We start from the raw sequence: 23598 nt of genomic DNA on the forward strand, positions 1-23598 counted from the left end.
AAATACCAGAAAAAAATACGAGAAAAAGAAGAAAAAAGAATCTGAGCGCTGTAGGAATTGCATTTTAAGGGTCGTTCTTCGGTTCTAAGTGTCAAAAACTACACGCAAATAAAGCACAAGCACGCAAAAGAAAAAAATATTCAAAAAAAGTTGAGTTGAACATGAAGACCGGGGAAAAGAGCATGATTCGGTATGATTACAAACTTCCTTGTTGAGCCCACATTTTATTTGTCTGCTTGCAACACACTATCCCTCCTGTGACTGAAATTCATGTGGCCTCTGCCTATTTTGAATTTTGGTCCGGCGCGCTGGCACCCCGCTACGCCCGGCCACGCCACGCCCCGCCAATGCTCGTGGCGCAAAGCGCGACATACAGTCATTGAAATTCAGAATACGTCGCAATATCTGTCAGGCAGAAAGAGTCAAACAAATCGAGAGGGAGGAGAAATATGGCTTCATTTCGAATGAGTCACAGCGAGACCCGCGGAGCGCGCGCGTACACTCTCACACAGTTCAAACACACACACACACACACACACACACACACACACACACACACACACACACACCGAGGCGAATGACGGACCGTATTCCCTTGTTTGTTATTTTCGAACGTGTTTTACATATTTCTGCGTTGCTCTGACGTGGCGCGCCCTGCCCTCCCCTTTCCCCACAAGCTGATAGAGTAACCGCTGCTTGGTGGCGCGTGGCGGGGGAGGGAAGGGGTTGCACACACACACCACACACACACACACACACACACACACACACAGGCATTCCCTCTCTCGGCGAAAGCCATTATTCTTGTGTTGTGTCGGCAGTAGTGCGGTGTGATGGTGCTGGTGGCTGGGCGTGTGTGTGTGTGTGTGTGTGTGTGTGTGTGTGTGTGTGTGGTGCGGGGTTGTTCTTGTGGTGGGCAGCCAGGCTGTCCGTCTGCCAACGCGTCTCGCCCTGTTCAAACAATGGGCACGGTCAGGGACGAGGTGAAAGGATAAATACCGTGGTTCGGGCGTGGCTTGTTCTTAAGGCCCGCGATGCAAATTCGGACCTTTCACTTAATGTAGACTTGCCGACACTCTCATGGGCGTTTTGAAAGGTTGCCAGAACCTTTTTTACTAGTTATACCTCCAGGGCAGAATGGATGTCGACAAATGCTACTAAGACTGTTAACAATTTAACCAGAAACTAGTAATAAGTCGCACACTCAGTTCAGAAAATCAGCACTTTGTTTACGAACCATGCAGGTGTGGCTGCAATATGTTCAAGGGTTGTACACATTTTAGTAACACGACGTTAATGGTGAGGTCATCATTTGTCAGTTCAATGCATCACCAAAAATTAGCATCGTTTCCACGTTTCCAAAATTAATTGAATATAACCAGTTAACTACACAAAATTCAATAAATCCCCAGCAGGTTTAAGGTTTCAGGTTGGACGTTCAACAAACGACCTGGAAAAAGAAGGTATATTTTACTGGAGCTGCTTGGGAATTTAAGGTATTTACTTTTGACGTGTAGACAACTAGCGTTTATTCCTGGACGCGTTGCAGATTTTCGAGTCATTCGATCTTCTTTTCTCGAAGTGTCCCCTCATCCCTCTACGCGCATCCTGACAGGCAGGGCAGTATACGCCTCCCCCCTGTCCCCCTGTCCCCCCCCCTTCCCCCCGCAAATCATGTCATCGCATCGTTACCAGAATGCACACCTCTGCAGCGCATTAACCATCCCCGTTATCACGGCCGCATCGTGGACACGACGTCATCGTGACGTCATCGTCCCCTGCAATGTCGCCACTAATTACCTCGACGAAATCATTCCATCAACACACACACACACACACACACGCGCGTGGAGCGACCCGACCTGTCCCTCTCCGATGAATGGCCCTTGATAGCGCGCGGCATGGCCAGCCAGCGGTGTGCGAGAATTGGTGTGTGTGTGTGTGTGTGTGTGTGTGTGAGTGAGAGAGAGAGAGAGAGAGAGAGAGAAGGGGTGACGCCATATCTACGAGTTCGCGCTCGCGCCCACACGGTGGCCAGCGGCATTCTAAATCGGTGGCGTTACAGAAAAAAAACAAGTGCATTCCGTCAACACGCTTGTAAAACAAAACAAATCTCCGTTTGATTAAGGACGTTAGGGATTTTTTTCCCTTAGGGAAATAACGAATAACACTTCCGGCAACGACCTTGACTTTCTTCTTTCCCCGGTTACCAAATGAAGAATTTCGGACGTCTACGCTGAAAAGAGCTCTTATCTGAGGGCCTTAATCGTTGCGCCAATAAAATCATATACAAACTTAAAAAACGTCCCCCTTCTTGTGATCCAAGAAGTAAAATCGATCATCCTTGACGGGAACCGCCCCATTTCTGCTCGGTTACGCATTACCGCAGCATCATCCCAATTACAGGCACCATTTCTGCTAATCAGTGTCATCCCCGGGGAAGGGGAGGGGAAGGGGTGACGCCGGCACCAGGGGGGGGGCGACTTGTTGAAACGCCGCGTTTTCTAAGTGACTGAGTCCTTCTTGCAAGGGAGGCCTCAAACGTGTGTAACCCCTACCCTCACACTCGCACACAAACGTCAACACACACACACACACACTCACACTCACACACACACACACACCAACACACAACCAACACACACTAACACACTACAAACGAGGGGCGTGCGTGATTGTATCAGATAATAGAATTAGCAGCAGCGCAGTGTCAGTGCGCCCCCTCCCCTCCCCCTCCCCAACTGATACGGAGCAGCCGACGACGACAGCGACCGAGCTCATACTGTCCTGATTAGAACTTGCCCCGAAGCGTATTCTCGCCTCAAAGGGTTGTCCTGACGGAGCGCGATAGACGCCTTCGCTACCTGTGCGCGCTTTTGTTCTTGTTTGCTGGGAATGTGTCATACACTGAGGTGAGGTTCACAGTGGGCCAGAAGACCGGTTACAGACGGTCAAAATCTCGGACACGTTTTGAGCTCCAGAGTCACTAAATGGGACTCAAACATAAAGTTTTACCGCTCCAATGGATTGCTCTCCGGACGAGGAATGCATAGGTAGGGTCCATTTGGTGACCATTTGGATCCACAGCACAAGGTGAGATATATTCCTCTCGAAAATTTGGCCGCCATTCTCACCCTTCACTTTTCAGCGATCGAAAAATCTGGCCAGAAGTGACACGAAGTGACGGCGAGGAAAAAATGGGAAGAATTATGGTGTAGGGGTCACGGCGGCACGAACCAACACACCCTACCCTTCGGTTTGAAAACGACCAGCCGGGCGGCCGGGACGTCAGATTTAAAAGAGACTCTGGTCCGGAAGTGGCCGGCAGGAGGGGAGTGTGAGGGAGTGATTGAAACGGGACGGACGGGCGGACAGACAGGCAGACAGACAGACGGGCTGTTTTCGGAGGAGTACATTGAGGCGCAAATAATCAAGTGCTTTGCAGTGTCGCTGTCGATCGGGGTGGCGTGGCCAAGGCGTGGCGGTGCGGTGTGTTTGCAGTGCCACTGCGGCGTGTTCAGGGACACGGCCTATCAGACTCCCCTTGCCCTCGTGCACTCCAGACCCGCAACATGTGGCCGTGAACGATACGTGCGACACGGCGAATGCATTTGACTGGAGTATGTGGAAATTCGACTCGAAAGGATTCTCCTAGCAAGCGATTTCCTTCTAGGCATTACTGATTTTTGAAGCCTTTCATTACTTCTTTAACTATGGGTATATAAGTAATAAAAGATGTAAAACAAGGCATTCATCGCAGTACGTTGCTCGCCGACTCGTGCCAGACATTATTTAAACAATAGAAAGCTGGATTACTCTATTACCATGTATATGAGACTCGACTCAGGCGAGACAGTCACTTCTCTACCTAAAACATTTTTTGAAAAATTCCTTCTAGTTGAACTAAATACTAATGAAAAATAAAGGGGCGTTGAATTGCGGATTTTTTTTGTGGTCATACCATCATTGTTTTCTTATTAAATACTCTATATTTACATGACATTCAAATGTGTAGAAATCATCGCAAAAGTTTCCAAGAAAAAAAATTCACTGTATCTGACGGCGCATGAAGAGCCACCATTAGCAATCACAACCACTTTTCAACGTCATTACACTTTTTAGTGTCGAAAGTAACGCAACTCGGATGGCAGTGATCAAACAACTCCCACGCGTCCCCGGCGTCCATTCCCTCATGTCGCTCGGCCGTTCGATTGGTCGATTCCCAGCCTCGCGACTCCCAGCACCGCTCTCGTCGCTCCGTCTCTCTCGCACTCTTGGGGCGTCGCGTAAAGGTGCGAGAGAGACAGCCGCGAAAGCCGTGCTCGGAATCAGCCTGCAGTCCAGTCCGAGTCCGGCGGACGGAGTGCGGTGACGAAGTGCCATTGCAGCGCATAATTTTGCCGCTGACACGTCGCCGATACGGCGAGTTGAACCGCAGTGGCCCTGCACTGCATCATTACCCCCTCCCCTTCCCTTTCCCTCGATTATTGGCTTAATTGAATAATAATCTGATTCCATCCGTAACATGTGGCGGTGACCCGCGCCGCGCACGTTTACAGCACCCCTTCCCCCTTCTCCATCCCCCTCCCCCTTCCCACCCCCACTCTGTGCTCTCCGACTGCAGCAGTTGAAAGAAAGGAATACGAACGAGTTGAGTGAGGACCATCGGACTACGTTGCTGCAGGAGCTGCAGCAGTATACGACCGCGTCTGATATGCACTTTCGAATTTGGAAAAGGAACACGACCAATACGCCTGCACTGTGAAAATTTTAGTTGTCACTCGATGAAAAATTTCAAGTCTAATTTTCCTTAGAAGAATGTGATGAAACCATACATTAGATCACCTTGGGTCAGTGGGAAATAATAAAATAGCTCAAGCCTCCACACGGTTTGGTTCTCAATTGATAAAAGGTTCATCGCTAATTTTCCAAACAAAAATGTTTCTGAACCAGACGATTAAGAAGCCTCTGTTATGACAGAGCTTCCATGAAAATATCAATTCTCATTGATATTGTCATGAAAGATTTTCTGACAGTCATCCAGTGACTCAAGAATCGCTCAAGAATACTCCGTGCGGTGAGGATTATTGGCAGTCTGATCCCGAACTTGTACTGATCACAAAATGAGACAATTCGGGCTGATGGTGGGGTGGTCCATTCTAGCCACTCTTCTGGTGCTCGATTCTTTACGATTCTTCCCCACTGACACTATGTGATTCTTCCAGGAAAGAGACAGTTCAAGAAACCTAAAACAAAGGCTTTTCCCGTAAGAGCTGTAGGTGGATAGTTCGTTTGTCTCGCCGCGATTCAATGCAAATAAAACCGTATGACGCGTGCGAAAAACATAAAACAAAGACAGCCTATTCATTTCCCGATTTCCCCTTACGTCGTTACGTGTCCGAGCGTCGTGGGCCCTTTTTCATTGCGAGCGGCGCGACACTGTATACGTGACGACGAGGGGGTGGGGGTTATGGGAACACGCGCTCCCCTGACAAGTGCTCCTTTGCTTTATTTGAATATCTCATTGTTGGATACACGACGTTAATAGAGTTGGCAGCACGCCGAAACACTCCAGCAATGCTCCAGCAATACTCCAGCCCCCTCCAGCAAGGCTCCAGCCCCGCGATGCTGTGGCGTTCGCTCACACACACACACACACACACACAACCACGCGCACACATACACACACAAGCGCGCCGGATGTAGATCATAACCAGCTAATGGGCGAGTCAGAGGCGGTGGGTGACAGCATCGCAGTGCAACTGTTTTGCCTGGCCATTTGTTTGCAGCAAAACCGTGGGACAGAGACTCGTGATAAAGTAGAGAGTAAATTCTTGACGTTTCTTGTCTGGCGAGTAGAATGGTTACTGCATACATATACATCCTGTTTCTTAACTTGTTTTGGATGAAAGAGTCATAAACTGGACTTAAGTTTGGGGACCCGAACACTCCATCACCCAAATTCGAGTGTGGATTCTCTTGTAACCCAAATTTTGGCGATGAAGGTTTTGTCACCTTAATTTGAGTTATTGTGCATACACGCAGCATTTATTGCTCAAGGTTGGATGAGGACACCTGCATCACCCAAATTTGAGTGATGCAAGAAATTTGGACCAGATCGAGAATCCTTCATTTTGAGAACAGCTCGCCCTTAACTGCTTACCCCAAAATTTTACATTGATACAGGCTGAGGCTAAAAGCTACGAAAGCTGACAACTTCAATGGTTCTAAGAGACTGCGAGCAAATTAGAGAAAAGTCAGTACCTAAAACGTTACGTACTGACAATCCAAATTTCATGAAGTTAAACTTTTAATATGCAGAAAGATCTGCTTAAGGTCAGGTTTTGCAGCAATCTTGAGTTAAAAAGGGAACGACTTTACGGTTGCCTTCACTCGTTCAAACCAGATTAGGAGAATTTCGTCAAGGCATCTTGACCTTGAAATAATTATTAAAGCAAGAAAAACTATTTTCAAAACAAACAATAGGAGAGAAACAGGTGTTTTTCCGTGACCGCGTTTGATACACTGCCAGGTCTCTCCTCCGAAGCCGGCGTCCTCTCTCTCTCTTCCTCTCCCTCGCACGCACCAACACACTCACACAGTGCAGCGGGCGTCCTTTTCTCCGGGTGAAATAACGAGGAAAACTAGCGGCGCGCGAGACGCGGGGGATCGCGGATCCGAGAGAAAAAGAGCGCGCCACTGGGGGAGAGAGAGAGAGAGAGAGAGAGAGAGAGAGAGAGGTGGGGACGCTTGGCCATTTCTCAGCCCCGCCGGCACGCGGCCGGCACGTGCCTCGGGCGCTACGTGGCGCTGCTCCGCCCCCCTCATTCCGTCTCTCTCTCTCTCTCTCTCTCTCTCTCTCTCTCTCTCTCTCTCTCTCTCTCTCTCTCTCTCTCTCTCGCTCAACCCCTCGTATCGTCACAGGCGTCGTGTGACGGAGCGTGACGCCGGCGTGACGGCTGGTATTGAATAGTGAATGGGACTAGCCGCCGCCGTATAAATCGCGGCCGTGTGTGTGTGTGTGTGCGTGCGCGTGTACCCGATCTTTGGCGTCCTGGTCCACGCTCCACACACTGCCATAGACTTCATCTATGAAATCATCGTCTTTTAAAAAGAATCGACATCTATATCGCTACATCTGACCTCGCATCTGACGGATGTGTTTGCATACGCACTGTCTGCTGTCGTCCTCCTCCGACACCTCGAGATTTGCAACTGCTATCATTTTGGTCTCATTTTAGGGACAGAACGGCTGCAAAAACATGTCCCCGTTCACACTCATCATCACTTCTCATCGCAAAGTTTAATATTTCAACACGTACCGAGGGGGAAAGCACTCGCGTAATAGTCGGGTCACTCTGTCCGTAATAGCACGCGTAATAGTGTTCGTAATAGTAGCGTAATAGCCGAAATTCTCAAAATTTGATCTATTTTAAGGTTTTTTCGGTCTGTTTTCAGCCAAATCCCTATATTTTGAGGCGTAATAGAGCGTTATAGGCGAAATAGTCGGGTCGCAGGTTTTAAGAGTGATTTCCCCCTCGACACGTCCCTCGCCATGGTCGCTCAAAATATCAACCTGCTCTAACTGAACCTTTCCATCTGTACCAGTCTGAACCTATTCATTTAGAAAATCCCACACAGGTTATAGACGCCTGGGATGAAACCTAACTCACAGTCTCACGAGTGTCTGGGCTTCCCTCGCCAAAACTTCCTCACTTTTGCCGGGGTGTTCTTCGAACCGACGCGGTGTGCGAAGAGGGAAAAGTGGGGATGGGGAAAGGGGGAAACTGTTCCTTCAGCATTACAAGTCCGAGAAGCCGGTGGCCGCATTTGCATAGGGACAGAGATAACCACTGTGTAACGAAGTAAGTCCAGGCCGTTCGCAGCCAAGTGCAAACGGGGTGGGAGGGAGGCGCGGCGCCGCCGTCTTGAATGCTCTTTTCGGTCTGCGGCGCGTGGCGTGGCGAGGTGGGGTGGGGCGGGGTGGGGCGGGGGTGGGGTGGGGGCGGGTGGGCGGGGTGGGTGGGCGGGGTGGGTGGGGTGGGGCGTGGCGGGGCGGCCGCGGGCTGTATCGAATGTGGCTGAGAGCCGCAATTAGGACACCCAGCCGGTGATAAGCTGCTACTGAGCCTCGCAGCACGACCACCCGCCCGCCGCGGGGTGCGCGTCCGGGGTTCGACTCCCACCCGGGGCCACCTTTTTTTTTGTCCCCCATCCCCATCTCTCTCTCCTCTCTTTTTCTGGTGTCGTCGTCTATTCGCGGGGTTTCGCCGTAATTTCTTAATCGGCGTCGGTGATGGGAACGCGTGGCCGCGCGGTGGCCGTCGTGGGAGCGCGTGGCTCCACTCGATGAATGATCCCATTCGATTCAGTTTGTCAAGCGCGGGAGAGGGGTAGGGGGAGAGGGGAAGGAAGGGAGGGGAAGGGGGAGAGGGGAAGGGGGACAGAGGGAGAGATGGGAAGGGGAGAGGGGAGATGGGAAGGGGGACAAAGGGGGACAGAGGGGGAGGGGGGGTAGAGGGGGAGGGTGGGGGGCAATGGGGAGGGGGGAGGGAGAGAAGGAGGGTGGGGGGGGGGCAGTTCCAGGACCATTTCGTCTCGACACTTTGTCTCTGCGAAAACAGCAGCGCCGCTCGGGCGGGGTCATCGAATCGAACGCGAATCCCTCGACGGCACGCGAGTGATCGGCCAAGTACGACCTGCAGACTGATTCCGAGAGTCGTTTTCGTCGCTCTGTCTCTCCTCGCACTCATGAGGCGTTCCCTGTGGAGGTGCCGGAGAGAGACAGAGCGACGAAAACGACTCTCGGAATCAGTCCGCTGTCCCGATCCGAGAACGCCATAACTGCTGGGCGGGAACGCCATGGTCGAGACGCTCTCTGGCCGCTGGATTCCGTAGGGTCCTTTCGTGGCTCCGTCTCTCTCGCACTCGTGCGGAACGCCACATGAGTGCGAGAGAGACAGACAGAGCGACGAAACGATCCTTCGGAACCAAGTGCCTGGGTCGGTCCTTGTGTGCAGGGTGGGGCAAAGTTTGGGCGGTGAGCCGGCATGAGTGACGTCCAATCCGAAAGAACACACTCGCGCTGGGCTCACGCCAGGCAGGGCCGGCGGACCGATTCCGAGAGGCGTTCTCGTCGCTCCGTCTCTCTCGCATCCACGCGGGATACCCCACGAGTGCGAGAGAGACAGAGCGACGAGAACGACTCTCGGAATCAGTCTGCACGGTCAGACAGTGCGGGGCGCGGCCGCCCGGATCACGCGAGCCATTTAACCCGCCGACACACCGCACGCCAGCATCTTGTCCGCGTCGCGCGCCGCCTCCCGCCGCCTCGGCGGACGGCGGAAAAAAAAAGAAGAAAGTACAGACGCAAGTGTGCGTACTTGCAAAGCACAAAAAAAAAACAAATTCTGTGGTCAATTTTTGTTAACAACTGTACTGAAAACTTAGCAGGCCTCAGGAAAACTTAGAGTGCTCTGCGCATACTAAATTCTTGAGGACCTTTTTTTAAAAACATAATTATGCATGCACAGACCGGTACGTAAGGTGTGCATAGACACTGTATTATGCATCACTGGTGAACATTTTGGGCTGGAAGATGCATGAAATGTACACTGAGATGCATAATCTTGTTCCCACCTTGCATGCGTATCTGTTCATGCATAATTGTGCTGCACAGAAAGTGCATACTGAGTTCACACTTTGGCGCCCTACACGTGTAAGCAAAGAGATAAATTTTCATTGTGGAAACTATTTTGTGGCTATCACTAGATAATAACAAATTCATCGCTGACTTACGATAATTATCATCAGATTTTGTAATGCGCGAAATGGTTTGCAGTTGACAGTTAGCAAAAATTGTCAATCTACATTTAGAACGAGGTTTAAACTTGCATGTACAGAGTCCACCAATAGGTGTTGACAGTTTGGTTTGCAGTAGGCTAGTGCATTCAGCTTCCATTGAGTTAAAATAAAGTCATGAATGAAAAGATGTTCTAAGAGAAGAGGGCAGAATACGTCTCTAAAAACGTGTGTACTGGGTACACACAAATGAACTGGGTGCACGTACACAAATGTACTGGTATGCACATGTACTGAGCACACACAAATGTAGTGGGTGCACACAAATGTACTGGGCACTCACAAACCGAAAAAAAGAAGTTACAAAATGATCGGCGCGATACTTTGACTCGGCGCAGCGACCGACTCCGCGGCGCTCCCCTCGCGTCGTCGTCGGCATCGGGCGGCGGAAGTGAAAATCACGTCGACGGCAAAATACTCGGCCATAACGGTCTCACGATATGGGGAGCGCGGAGGGTGCGATAATTTCTGATTATTGGATCCTTTTTGTCATTCAAGGTCTCTCCCCCGCCCCGCCCCGCCCCGCCCCGGGCCGCACGCCCCCGGCACGGCCCTACAAAGGGTGGGTGGCGGCGCTGGTGGTGCTGGCAGGCCGAGGGCGGGCCGCGCGCAGCACAACAGCAGCGCATCATGTCTAGGCAGCCAACAACTCCATTATCTGACAACCATTGTTGCGACCAAGTTATTTATGGAGCTGGGAGAGGAGAGTCAACTCGCCGCTGGAGCCACTGTTGTAGCCGCTACTGCTGCCGCTACTCTCGCCGCTCCTACTGCCGCTGCTACAACTGCTACTGCTGCAACTGCTTTCGCTGCTGCTACCACTCCTGCCACAACTGCATCTATTGCTGCTGCTGTCCACGTCACACGCACAGACACAGACACAGACACAGACACACACACACACACACACTCTCTCCTCTTACAGCATCCCTAGCCCGTCCCTACTCGCCCGCGGACCGTCGTCTGTCCTCCAACACACGCAAGACTCGCTTTTGTGGCGCTTATCACTGAAACCTACAAAACGCCACGCTCGTCTCGCCACGAACGAAAAAAAAACGTTCTAGATTTTCATAACTTTGAACGCGGAGGGACTGGCTTATTTGGCTGAAAATTTCGGCGGAGAGACGACAGAGATCCCTTTGAAGTAGCATTCTGATTTTGAGACAGATTCTACATCTCACTATGCACGAGGTTCCGTTTCGGTGGCTGTTGAAAGTTTGTCCAACGGTTAACCCCTTGGGTTTCGCATCCTCTTTCTGCTCGCAGAAATTTGAGTCAGAGCCCTTCACTTAATATCAAGATCAACTGAAACAATAAAGTAAACACTCGGAAATTTGCATTGAGACAGCGAGTCTAGTTCGTCCACCAAAACTCGCTTTGATGTTGGGACGTTGGTGTGCTTTCGTTTCCGCCAGTTCCCCGCCGTGCGTTCAGGTCCCCAAGGCAACCCTCCACGGTCGCTTCATCTCGTGGTGAGATCGACTGAGAAAAATGTTCTTCGATTGACGCCCAAAGGGTTGGAAAATCCTCATCACTGAAATTTACACCCACACTGAAATTTGGTGTGAAACGTCTCACCAATTTTTCAGCGAGAAGTATCACCCTTTTTCGGTCGTGCATCGAAGTACCACCGTTTATGGACTTGAATGTCTTGAATGACTTGACTATCTCCAATTTTCCGTCAGGAGTCTTACATCTGATAGGGTGAGATGTCTCACGTTTCGATTTTCAGTGCAGTGCTGCTACGCATTTGATTCCCCAGCCAAGGAGGCAGGAAATCCTGCAGCCTCCATTTTGATTTCGATACGCCATTCACTGCAATTTCAGATGACGGACGTGAATGTCCAGAACAGCGTAGGTGCTCTTGTACCCGTTTAAGGATTTGCTTCACAAAATGTGACTCAACTGACCTCACCCTCACGGTACAGGTAGAAAAGGTTCACACACAACGAATAAAAACATTCCTCACACTTAAAACCTTACTAAGTATTTTGAACATACATAATACGAACTAATTTACTTTTTTATACGAAGAAATTAGTTCGTAAATTACGAAGTATTTTCTTTGAAAGCTTATGTATGCTCAAAATACTTCGTTTAAACAAACCGCTTTTCTTTGTAAGCTCTGAATTAGTTTGTAAGGTTTTCTCAGTGCTTGCTGGATAGATTTTTGGCGCCTCATTTTGTTTACAGATGTGAAGCGGGCCCGAGAGGTCCACCACTCAGCTCAAAAAAGAACACAGGATTACTGATTACCAGTGATTACCTTAGAAAGTTCTCTCAGAACTCTTAAACTTTGGCATGATAGGAGCACTTTTGGCGTATTTCCATAAGAAATACCCCCAAACGGCGATAAGACCAGAGAAAATATCCAGTTTTGACATATGATTACCAGTGATTTCCGGAGGAAGTGTACAAGGATAATCTAAGTGGTAGGCCCAGCGAGCTAAACCCAGGCTGTGAGTTAGAACCCCTAACTCAAAACTTAAACATCAACTCACCGTGGGTTTGGCTGGGCCGCTTGTGCTCCTGGCTGGAGGGGGCGGGGGTGGTCTGCGGGGCGGGGGCGGCGTGCAGCTGCTGCTGGCTGACGGGGGTGTGCGCGCCGCCCGCCGAGTGCGCCGTGGAGGCGCCCTGGGGGGCGGTGGCCATGCTGGCCGCCGCGCTGGCGATGCTGGAGGGTGCCAGGTGCTCGGCGAGGTGCTCCGTGAAGGAGGCGGGCGACAGGTAGCCCTGCGCCGCGCGGTCCTGCAGCGCCGCCTTGGCCTTCTCCACGGACTGCTTGAGCTGCTCGAACGTGGACGTGTTGCAGGCCAGGCGGTACCAGTCCGCCCCCGGCGGCACCGCCGCCACGCCCGCCACGCCCGCGCCGGAGCAGTCCTCGCTCTTGATCATGGACGGGCAGGCGAGCCGCTCCAGCGCCGACTGGTACGAGCACGAGCTCTCGTACATCCTGCGGCAGACAGGGAGGCGTCAGGGTCGAACAGTGAAAACGTTCCCTTACTTTGATAGATCCTTTGGGTGGTCGCCGAGTGAAGAACAACACTGAGATTCCAAACGCTATGAGTATAGCGTCAATTGGTGCAGCAATGCGATTGCATTGCACATAAAGTGCAATGCCTTCCCATTCCCATGCATGAGCACAGGGCATTTTCGGAATGTAAGGTGCAGTATGGCTATGGCATTGCACGTATGGTGCGATATCTCAGTGCATTGCACCGTAAGTGCTATACTCATAGCGTTTGGAATCTCAGTGAGAAGCAATCAAAAAGCCAGGAACCATAACGAACGTGCCCACTGGTTCCTGGCCTTAAAATTACTCTAGTTCTTCATTCTGCGCTGCGACGACTGAAAGGGTCTATTTCAAAGGCTAGGGAAAAATTCGAGAAGTTTGTGACCTGGAGTTTGCACCTCTTCTCAAGGACATTAAATTGCAACGCGTGGATGTGCGAGTTTGTCACGAACTGCCCCAGCCACTCTAACAGGGTAACAAAGGTGGCCTACTCCACAGACCTCCGCATCCATTACAGAGGGAGTTCATGATCAGATTTTCACGTTTATCTGAAATTGGTCGAGGGATGACTTTAAGCTAAGGTATCTGCTCTGTAAGGATAAACGGTTGTACTTCACGCACAACTTTTCTTCCCTACCTTTACTCCTATGAAATCACCCCACGTGTGCTCTGAGAAAAATTTTTTTGACACTTCATGAGGGTTTCAAGCTTATTTTTACTTGCAAGAATGTCATCAAACCAGTGAACAAAGTTCCTGTCACAGTCATGGGCATGCAAAACGTAAAGGAGCTGTGATGAAAATGTCATCAATTTGAGATGAATTTACGAGGTAGGTGTACGCCAGACTATGTCTTGTAACAGGCTCCGCGATGCCATCCACACTTGGCGTTTACACCTTACTTGGTATGTGGCGCTTGCCTTGCCGAAGGGAGGCCAGCCTTCCTCCACAAACTGAAGTGTGTACTCAGTACGCATCTTAAGATGCATACTTGGCTGAGTAAACATCCACACATGCATACTGAGTGCACACTTCAGTTTGAATATTCTTGGCGAGACATTGCCATACGCAGGGGTGAGATTTCACGTCGAAAAGTACAAGTAGAATTGTAATCAATAACGCCAGTCAACACATGTCAAAGTAGCTTTTAAACGAAATCCTATTAGCGCACCCAAACATCAAGGGATAGGGTACTTTCGTAGATCCCTGAACGGGAAGCACATAGACGCCATGTTGGCGGAAGTAGATCCAAACTTGACATGGGAAAGAGACGTTCGTCAAACGCACCGGCCACACTTGAACATAAACAGTTGTTTGATACTTGTTTGCAGTGCATATGTGTTTCGCGAGCAATATTTGTACAGCTCGGCTATAGTTTTGGATCCGAAGAGAGGTTAGTTTCCGGCCAATTTGGCGTCTGCTGGTCTGCTTGCTTCCGGTTCAGGATTCTATGAAAGTACCCTATTGCTGACAAAATAGCTGCAGAAGCAGAGGTAGTGTGTGTGGGTGTGGGTGTGTGTGTGTGTGAACTGAAATAGACACTTCTAGCAGGGCCTGAAGTGAAGAACAAGAAGAACATAGACCGGAAACAGTACAAGAGGCCTTATCGGAGGTTTTGGCAGGTTTAAATCACATTCTACTAGAAACTAAGACATCCTGAATTTCAGATTGAGAATAAACACTCATCATCAATGAAAAAGCTTTCTTTGGCAGCTGTTTCGGGAATATGTTCTCCTATTGTTCTTCACTTCAGGCCTTGCTAGAAGTGTCTACTTTGCTGCCCGATCCGCGCGAAATTCCACAGCCCCTCTCGGCCATCGCGAAGCACCCTCCCCGCCTCTGTCACTTGGGCGGGCCCCGCAGGGGCCGGCAGGGCCGTTCTGGCGGTGAGAAATGTGCCGGCTAAGCGATCTCTTTGCCCGGCCGAGGTGGCTCGTCCTGAAAAAAATGTGAGGAAAAAACGCGCACGGCGATTGTGCGCGCCTCCCGCCAGTGAGAGCCCCCTTCCCCTCCTCCACCCTCCCCCCCCCTCTCCCCTTACCTCCTCATCCCCTCCCCTCGGCCCTGATGCCGCGCGCTGGCCCCCATAACAATAGCTGGTTATGGCCGTAAAATGCTATCTAAGGGTCGGCGATGACCCCCGCAGCGACCCCCAGCGGGCCGCAGCGGGGCCGGACGGTCAAAGGGCTGCATGTCCCTTTCACCTTCCCTTTTCACGGGACGCCCCGAAAAGACATGGAAAAAAAGAAAAGATTGGAGATGTAATCAGTTTGCCGCCCGTTTACCTCAAAGTGCCCGACGATGACACATTGAACGGCGCGATGGAATCGCACTGCAAAAGAAACAAAACGACAGGAACAGCGAGGAGACCTTTCGGTCCCCTTTTCACGCGGTCGACAACTTTGTGAGGTTTTTCGGTGGCCACCGCGGTTGACCTGCACTTGTCATGTGACCTTGACATTTTGAAAGCTCAAAACAATCTGAGGAAGCAATGCGTTGGAATTTGCCTGATCATCTATCTTTTCAGGCGTCCATACGCCTCGTTTCACCCATACGCCCTCTTTTAAATTTTAAACTTTTCAGAGGAATATTTTCCTTCAAAATTTACTCTGAATCCTCAGCTTACATTATAATGGGATCACATGGAAGTGCTCCATTTCCGGCACTTTGAACTGACGAAGGTCACGTGTACGCAGGCCCATGTCTCAGCGTAACAGCTCCGTTGGGAAGCCACGCCGTTTCAATCACGGGACGGGGCTTTGGATTGAAATGTCTTCTGGCTTGGGCTCGGAGTGCGAAGAACAAAACCGGAAGTGAGAAATGCGAACGCAATCTACGAAACTGCACCGGAAGTCAGAGGACGCCTCCGAGCCCCGAAGTAAACCTGAAGTTATGTTAGAGAAGAAGTGTAAGCGGTTCAAATTTTGAAGTAACAGCACAAACGCATTGCTGAAGCAAAGTCATTTCAAACTGACTATCGTTTTGATTCTATCAGGTCATGGTAAGCTCCCGCTAACATGACGCATGAAGACTTTACGAACTACGAAAACTCCCTACATGGTGATTACTTCTAATGAGAGTCGGAGGTGAAGGGAAAAAGTTTTATACACTTCCGTTTTAAGTTACCATTGAAACACCCTTGGCACTTCAGGGCCTATCAAGACAAAAATAACAATGCACCAGACCGGAAACAATACTAGAAATTGACTCCTTAGGTTTGGACAAATCAAAATCGCCAAATTGATCTTACCTAATGGCTTTCTCCATTTAATCTACGCAGGATGCGCTTCACAACTACGAAGGAAATGAAGGCATCGTCAAATTGCCTCCTGATGCTTCGCACAACGAAGGATTTTTCTTCAGATTTCGTAACATTTCTTCGTGACTTTACCAATACCTTCGTTTCCTTTGAATATCAAAGCGATGCTTCGTAGACTTCTAACTGTGCCAGGGCAAGATGACTCCGATAAGCAAGACAGAGACAAACAAAATGGCGTCGCTCAGCCGAGATGAAAGAAAGGTGCCTCAGCGAATGGAATCGGCTGGCCCCGTTTACGCGCGTCTGCAAGCGGCCAAATTGCGGCCGGTCCGGAGATATGTAAGAGGGGCGCATGCAACATGCTAAGGCATTGCTTCCTACTTGAGTTTCGAGCTGGCTGCGTGCCCTGAAGCCCTGTGGAGTAGGCTCGTATGCACATGAGCGCGAACGAGTGCAAAAGATTTCCCCCTCAGTATCTCCCGCCTCTCCTCCTCTTCCTCTCCCCTTTCGTCTCATGTACCGCACCGGGCGATTTTTTGCTGCACACTCGTACTACGGCAGCACTTTCACTCAAGTATTTGTTGACCGTTCTGAGCGGCCCGGCTTCAGTGGCAGCGCACCACATTGACACTGGAGCTTGCATTGGCTTTGACATTTTCGACCGCAAAAGACTTTTCTGGTTCGCTATATTGAGTTCGCCCGAGTTGTAAGGCGTACAGAATTGCGCTTCTGCGAGTGCTTCTTTGCCACAGTTGCAGCATTCTTGTCACTCATCGATTTCTGGTTCCAAGCACCGTCTCGAGCTTCACTTACTGTCAATTAACATTCACGTAAACAGCATGCTACGCTTAAAAAACATGGCAGCAGCACAACGCTGTCGTGTTTTGGCGGTGTCTGCATTATAACATGATTTCACTGCGCGCACGATCTTGCCTAAGGTATGTTAACTTGTTTTCCAATCCGTTTGATTATTAGGAAAAAAACATTAAATTGACCACAAAATGAGGCTCTATCTTTGGAATCGAACTTCGGATTGGATGGATTGACGTTCACACTAAATTACTTTGTTCAGAGCTCTTGCTCTAAAAACTGCAAAGTAGCTATACAGTGTGTTTAATGTACGTCAATCTAAATTTCATTTTCACGATAGCGGCATGCAAGGCAAAGCACTGAGAATGAAAGAGTTGTCCGTCCAGGACTAAAATTTTGGTTGAGGATTACGCTCGCAAAGGTTTCACACGGATTTGGATGGTGATTTTATCCAGCGTATAGGTCGCAGGTAAACCCTTCATCGCCCAATTTTGGGTAAGGATTTAGCCCAAAGTAATCAACTTGTTCTCCAATCTCTTAATTTCATCTCAAAGAGCACGAAATTGCCGTCATCGCCCGAATTGGACTGATGAATTATCCTCGCCCAAATTTGAGTGGTAATGTTGACATCGCTCGAATTATGGTATTGATCAAGACTCTTTCATTCTCAGTGAGGGTTTTCACCGGCACGTCCATCAGTTGACATGCGCTAGAAGCCTACCTGGCGGCGAGGTACTCCGTCGGCCCCTCGGTGAACAGCTTGCCGGTTGTTTCCGAAGACTGGTTCTCAAAAAAAGCTGCTCGCCGGGTCGGCAGCGGAGTCCACTATCACGAGCAGCGCGGTCATGGTTCTCGCTGATGGAAAACCATCTCTTCAAAGTGACGCGGGTTCGATTCCCGCCGCGCTGTTGCACTTTTTTCTTCCACTGTCTTGAAAATTAACACAAATTCCTTGGCGGAGACGCGACACGACACTGATCGCGGCGCGCGAACTCAACTCGGCGAAAGTGGGGATACTGGGAAAGGTGGCATGGTACCGGGGGCACGGCGCGGCGGGCCAGGCTTCGCGAGGCTTCGCAAGGCTACGCCAGGTCCATGGGGAGGCTCCAAGATACAACAACACACTGCACCGACCAACGCGCCGCCACCGCCCAGCGCCCCGCCCCGCCACCCCCCACCCACACCACCCCCACCAGGGCGGGGCGGGCCAGGGGTGGGCACAGGGGGAGGGGGAGGGAGGGTGCAGCGACAGGTGACGAGCAGGCAGCACGTCCTTGAAAAGCAAATGTTTGTGTTTATCGTGTGTGGCCGAGGATTACTACTGTTGGCGTGGCCAGATTTACAGTGGTCACGCGTCACGCGACTGCTATGCTCTGTCCGCTTGCCCACCGCGATGCAGCTCGCTGGCCGGGAAACCACAACCACTCATTGTACGCAGACTGCTAAATTTTGATTGCGCCTCAATAATCTACGACGAAATTGGACTAATTTCATTTGTTGCACCATGCTCGGAATGGAAAATATTTTGATCCCACTAAAGGTCTGCAAAGGTCCAACAGTGATAATGATGGTTTTCATGATGATGATGGTCGCCTTTTCCTGCCACCCAATTAAATTTCTCATCATTTCAGATTTCAAAACCTGCGAATGACAAACGAAAAAAAACCTGCGAAGGACAAACGAACAAAAACAAGTTATGCTATTCCAGAAGCATGATTTTGGTTCGGTGCAGAAACAAAAGTTGCTCTTTAGCTTTTTATAAATCTTACAAACAGAACAGACATAAATTCTCAAAGTTAAACTTTTAAGTTTGTACGCTTTGCTTTGCAGTTCAATCTTGTCCTTGTGGGGATGCTCCTGCCAAGATCTACTAGAGAACCCTGTGTTCATGATGAAATAATACTTCGGACTCATGTCAAAATCAATGTATAGGTCGTGACGAGAACTCACGGATATTTTTGGTTACCGGGCGTCATTATTCATTCTTCCACAGCTGCGACGACTTCTCTGTGTGCCACTGGGAAAACCCGCCCGTTTCCAGCGATGCTTGGCGCGCAAAAAAGAGCAAAGCCAGAGGGGGCTCCTTCTGCCAGTGGAGGACACGCGCCGGGAAGGCGTCCTTCTCGCCGTATCTGCGCGGCATCGTCGGGCGGCAGCTTGTAAAGGACGCGGAAAGGTAATTTTGTCGCCATTACATAAAGGCGCCGCGCCGCGTGGAAAAGAGATCTCGTATCGTTCGGCCCGCGGGCGCTGAAAGGGAGGGAGAGGCGGGGGACACTGCAAGAAAAAGTGTAGATAGTACAGCAAAAGTACAACAGAAACTGTACAAACAGGGATTGTAGAAAGTACAACGAGAATTGTACAAACCACAACGAGCCCTGGACTGCACAGCACTCCTCATGCCGGTTCCATTGTACGTTGTACAACAATTGTTGTACTTGAAAAGTACACTAAATTCCTGATAAAAAAAAAATTGGCCAGAAATTTGTGTACTATTGTTGTGGTTACTTCCTGCAGTGGAGAGGGGGGGGGACAAACGTAAACGCGTCCCAAATGGAAGAGGTTTTGCGGGGGACAAACTGACGCAGGTTTGATTTGCTGGAATAAAGTTCTTTACAAGTCACCTTAAACTGTTCAGTCCGTGAACCTCGCAAAGCAGGTTGTGGTATCATGTTCAAAATTTTTCGGCCTTCAATGTGACTTTGCTCATGTGGTATTCTTTGTTGAAATAGTCAGTAGTTTCTTATTGTTGCGTTTTCTTATTTTTGAAAAAGATGAGGGGGGCGATTGATTACCTCTTCGAGGCCTTCACTATTTTCACTTGAGTACCGGGATCATCCGGTCCCATCTGCTGCATACTGATTGAATTCTGTATAACCTTGTGAGGCCTCAATCGGCAGCAGATCATTGCTCCTGGTCTAGCGCCGTGGTCATTTGTATTTGGTACCGCATTGTTACGACGCTTCAGAGCGAACCTTCTGATGATCAGCTATCCGGACCCTTCAACCACCTGTAGTGTCTTCAGACGGGGGATCGAAAGTAGTGTGTGGGTGGAATGAAAGACGTGTAGGTGACATGTCCCACATTTCCCTTGCAAATCAACCTTTGTTTCCTCCCCCGACCGAACGCGCCTCTCGACCCGACCCGCCCTTGCTCCAAGACAGCAGACGTCAGTCCACAGCCACCGTCCGTGCCCTCACTCGCCGTTCCCGAATTCCCAGCAGACTGATTCCGAGAGTCGTTATTTCGTCGCTCTGTCTCTCTCGCACCCACACGGGACGCCCCATGAGTGCGAGAGCGACAGAGCGACGAGAGCGGCTCTCGGAATCGGTCTGCAGATTCAAATTCCCCGCGTAATTCGCGGCGGCGGGCAATTCCCGCAGACTCCGTCGCGGGGGTGGAGGGGCGGGGTGCAGCGGGGGCCGCGATGCGCTGTGATTGGGTCGATGCCGCGGGGGTGGGGGCGGGCCGCCAGCCCCAGAGGCAGCGCGAGGCAGCCCTCGCCGAGCCGGGCGCCGATTGGTGGGCAGGCCCGGCAGAGCCAGGGTGGGGGCGGCAGGGCGGCCAGGGCGGCGCTGCGAGGAAGGAAGCCAGATAGGCTGGAAGGAAGGAAGGATCCACTATTGTGGTGCCGGTGCTCTGCAGGGGAGGGGGAAAGAGAGAGAGAGAGAGAGAGAGAGAGAGAGAGAGAGAGAGAGAGAGAGAGAGAGAGAGAAGGGCGGAGGAGAACGGAAGCAAAGAGCATACTCGGCAAGAAGAAGCAGATAGCCAGGCGCAGCCCGCGCAGCACACGTGCGGCTCCCTGTGTGTGTGTGTGTGTGTGTGTGTGTGTGTGCAGCGTCTGCCACACGTGTGGTTCAATACGCATCCACCGAAATAACGCCAGTACAACAACCACGCCCTGCTCCTCTGGATATGGATCAATTTAATCCCCCTCCTGACAAGGCAAAGAGGTTCCCGTTACGAAGACGGTCGGTCAAAGTCTTCTTGATCCCTGACATTTGGAATGAATATTTTCTTTGAATATCAGAATAATTTTACTCTGATATTTAATTCTGATATTTATAACAATGATTTTTCTTTCCGCCTGTCATATTTTGTTGGCCTTTATTTTCGGCAGTGTGTCACGGTGCGGTGCGCCCATTACGGAGTTGGTCTTCAACTGCCAACAAGTAAGTTGGGGCCGAGGCGGGCCGAGCCGCGTCGCGTCTCCTCGCGACGGCGACCCCCCCCCCCCTCTCTCTCTCTCTCTCTCTCTCTCTCTCTCTCTCTCTCTCTCTCTCTCTCTCTCTCTCTCTCTCTCTCCCTGCCCCTGGCGGTCCCCAGCCTCCAGAGCCGAGGCGGCTGTTTTGTTCGCCAGTCGGCGGAGCAAACTTTGCTGGCTGTTGATGCTGAGTGGTGAAGCCTTCTTAGCGGATCCCGAGGACAAGCGTCGTCTCTGCCGCGGTCAAGGACGGAAAGTTTCGAGAGGCCGCGCTTCGCTTTCGAGAGGCGGCGAGTCTATTTTCGCGGCTTCTGTCGAGGAGAATCGAGGAGAATCGAGGAGAATGCTGACGTCGATGATGTCGTTGACAGGCTCGGGACCACCGACTCCGAGTCCCCGGTTTGCTCAGCGTCCTCCCGTCGACGCCATGGGTTTGCTTCGCCTGGCAGACAACAGGCGCACAGAGGGCCAGAAGACCGGTGGAGGTAGGTGGACGAAATTCTGAACGCGTTTTGAGCTTCAACAGAAAGTGTGACTCCAGCAATGGATTCCTCGTTCGGAGAGCAATCCATTAGTGGGATCACAAGTTTGGTTCGAGTCCCATTTAGCGACTCTGGAGCTCAAACCCCGTCTAGAGTTTCGGCCGCCTCCACCGGTCTTCTGGCCCACTGTTCATCGACGCCAAGGGCTAATTTTCGCCCGGCGGACAACCAAGGCGACGCAGACTGATCCTCGCTTCCGTGTGCTCCGCAGCAGCCCGGCTAGCGCGGCGGCCGCCGTGCCGGGTAGGCCGACCCGCCGAGCAGCGGAGCGCAGCGCGTTGCCTAGCCTCCGGATGACAGGGGCTACGGGCCGCGCAACCGTGAAAGAATCCCAGGTGGAAAAGACGATGATCCTTCCACTTTTTACAGTGCAGGTCTTCTGGCCTCTCCAAATTGACGTCCTTGGCAGTTCTTCCATGGATTTGAGGCTGACAGTCCCCTAAGCTCCACCTGAAGCTTCAAACCTTACGATGCATATTTTGAGCACATTAAGGGCACAAACTATTTAGTTTGTTATACAGCACTCGTCATGCCGGATCCATTGTACTTTGTACAACAATTGTTGTACTTCGAAAGTACAATAAATTCCTGATAAAAAATTTGCCAGTAATTTGTGTACTTTTGTTGTGGTATTTTCTTGCAGTGAATAGTTGGTGAGGTTTTCAGAGTGCAGCGCATTCGTTGAAAGTCAATTGAATCAAGAAACTTGTTCCCTGCCGCCGCTGGAGCGAACCCCCAGCTCGGCAGCCCGACCCATCCCTGCGAAGCGAGCGGCCGCAGCGCCCTCCCGCAAGCGCGGCCAGAAAACTAATTTCGGATCAATGTTCCGTGGATTTATTCTGATCCAGTCAGCCAGGTGGCCTCGCCCTTCGTTGCCGTCCCGGCGCCACGGACCCCCTCCCCCCCCCCTCCCCTTCACTCACCCCCTCCCCCTTCTCCGCCGGCCCGCCGACCTCGCGGCTAGTAAAACAGATTACCTGCCATAAAAACTCAAATGGCTTCGGGGGGACGACGGATGGTGCCGCGCGCCTCGGGGAGGGGAGGGCTCGTTGTCGTCCCTCTCTCTCTCTCTCTCTCTCTCTCTCTCTCTCTCTCTCTCTCTCTCTCTCTCTCTATCTCTCGGGTCGCTTTTTGCAATAAGTGGACGTGAGAACGGACGGAGAGACAGATCCGAGTTCCGCCACGTCGCGATGCGGCTCCTCGATCTCGGGGCCGTGGACTCTAAAAGTCTTGTGATGCAGATTCTCCATTAGTATGAAGTAAAATTCTCTACCTTGTGGTTTAAATTCTCCGTACAATAGTGTAAACTCTCCAGATGATAATGAGGATTGGCTATAGTGGTTCAGCTCCGAAATTTCGTTGCAACTTTGACATATTTTGCCGAATTTGTTGGTGCTTTAGATATTTTCGAGGAGAACTTCGGGCATCTTCGAAGGAGGACTTTGGGTATCTTCGGACGAGGAGGACTTCGGGCATCTTCGGAAGAGGACTTTGGGTAGCTTTCGGACGAGGAGGACTTCGGGCATCTTCGGACGAGGAGGACTTCGGGTGCACCCGAAGTGCACCGAAGACGATACGCGAAGTCCTTGTCCGAAGACATGTCTTCGGACAAGGACTTCGCGTATCGTCTTCGGATCGTCTATCGTCGCTTGGGTCAAGGGGGACAGCGGGAGGGGGAAGGGATGGTTCTGGAGAGCTCGGACGCTGATGATTAATGGTGTGCTGGTTCCCAGGTAGTTGATTCCAGGCCAACTTCTGGGAAGCGCCGGGTCTCGCCCAGACACAGTTGTTTGTCAGGGGCTCCAATCAATCTCGGCCCATTCGGACACGAACGAGAGAGAAAGGAGAGAGAGAGAGAGAGAGAGAGAGAGAGAGAGAGGAGAGAGAAAAGAGAGAGAGAAATCGAGGACT

At 51.0% G+C, this 23598-nt stretch overlaps 1 protein-coding gene across 7 annotated transcripts in view; it reads right to left on the minus strand.

Moving 5' to 3' along the window:
- LOC117640010 (DNA-binding protein D-ETS-3) overlaps window positions 1-18053 on the minus strand; it is an 85802-nt gene extending 67749 nt beyond the window's left edge. Inside the window, exons 1-3 of one of the 7 annotated variants that reach the window (XM_034376171.1) lie at window positions 15499-15553; window positions 15158-15204; window positions 12363-12814 (exon numbers count right to left, since the gene is read on the minus strand). In XM_034376171.1, coding sequence (XP_034232062.1) covers window positions 12363-12813 — 451 coding nt within the window. In that variant the 5' untranslated portion in view covers window position 12814; window positions 15158-15204; window positions 15499-15553. Of the gene's footprint in view, window positions 1-12362; window positions 12815-13511; window positions 13588-14645; window positions 14690-14913; window positions 15018-15157; window positions 15298-15498; window positions 15554-16122; window positions 16452-17662 lie in introns of those variants that run through there. The other 6 variants (XM_034376169.1, XM_034376168.1, XM_034376170.1 and 3 more) reach the window with 6 other exon arrangements.
- Window positions 18054-23598: the final 5545 nt, after the last annotated feature.

This window comes from Thrips palmi, unplaced genomic scaffold (genome assembly GCF_012932325.1).
Source record: "Thrips palmi isolate BJ-2018 unplaced genomic scaffold, TpBJ-2018v1 HiC_scaffold_12, whole genome shotgun sequence".
In the NCBI taxonomy this organism is placed as follows: domain Eukaryota; kingdom Metazoa; phylum Arthropoda; class Insecta; order Thysanoptera; family Thripidae; genus Thrips; species Thrips palmi.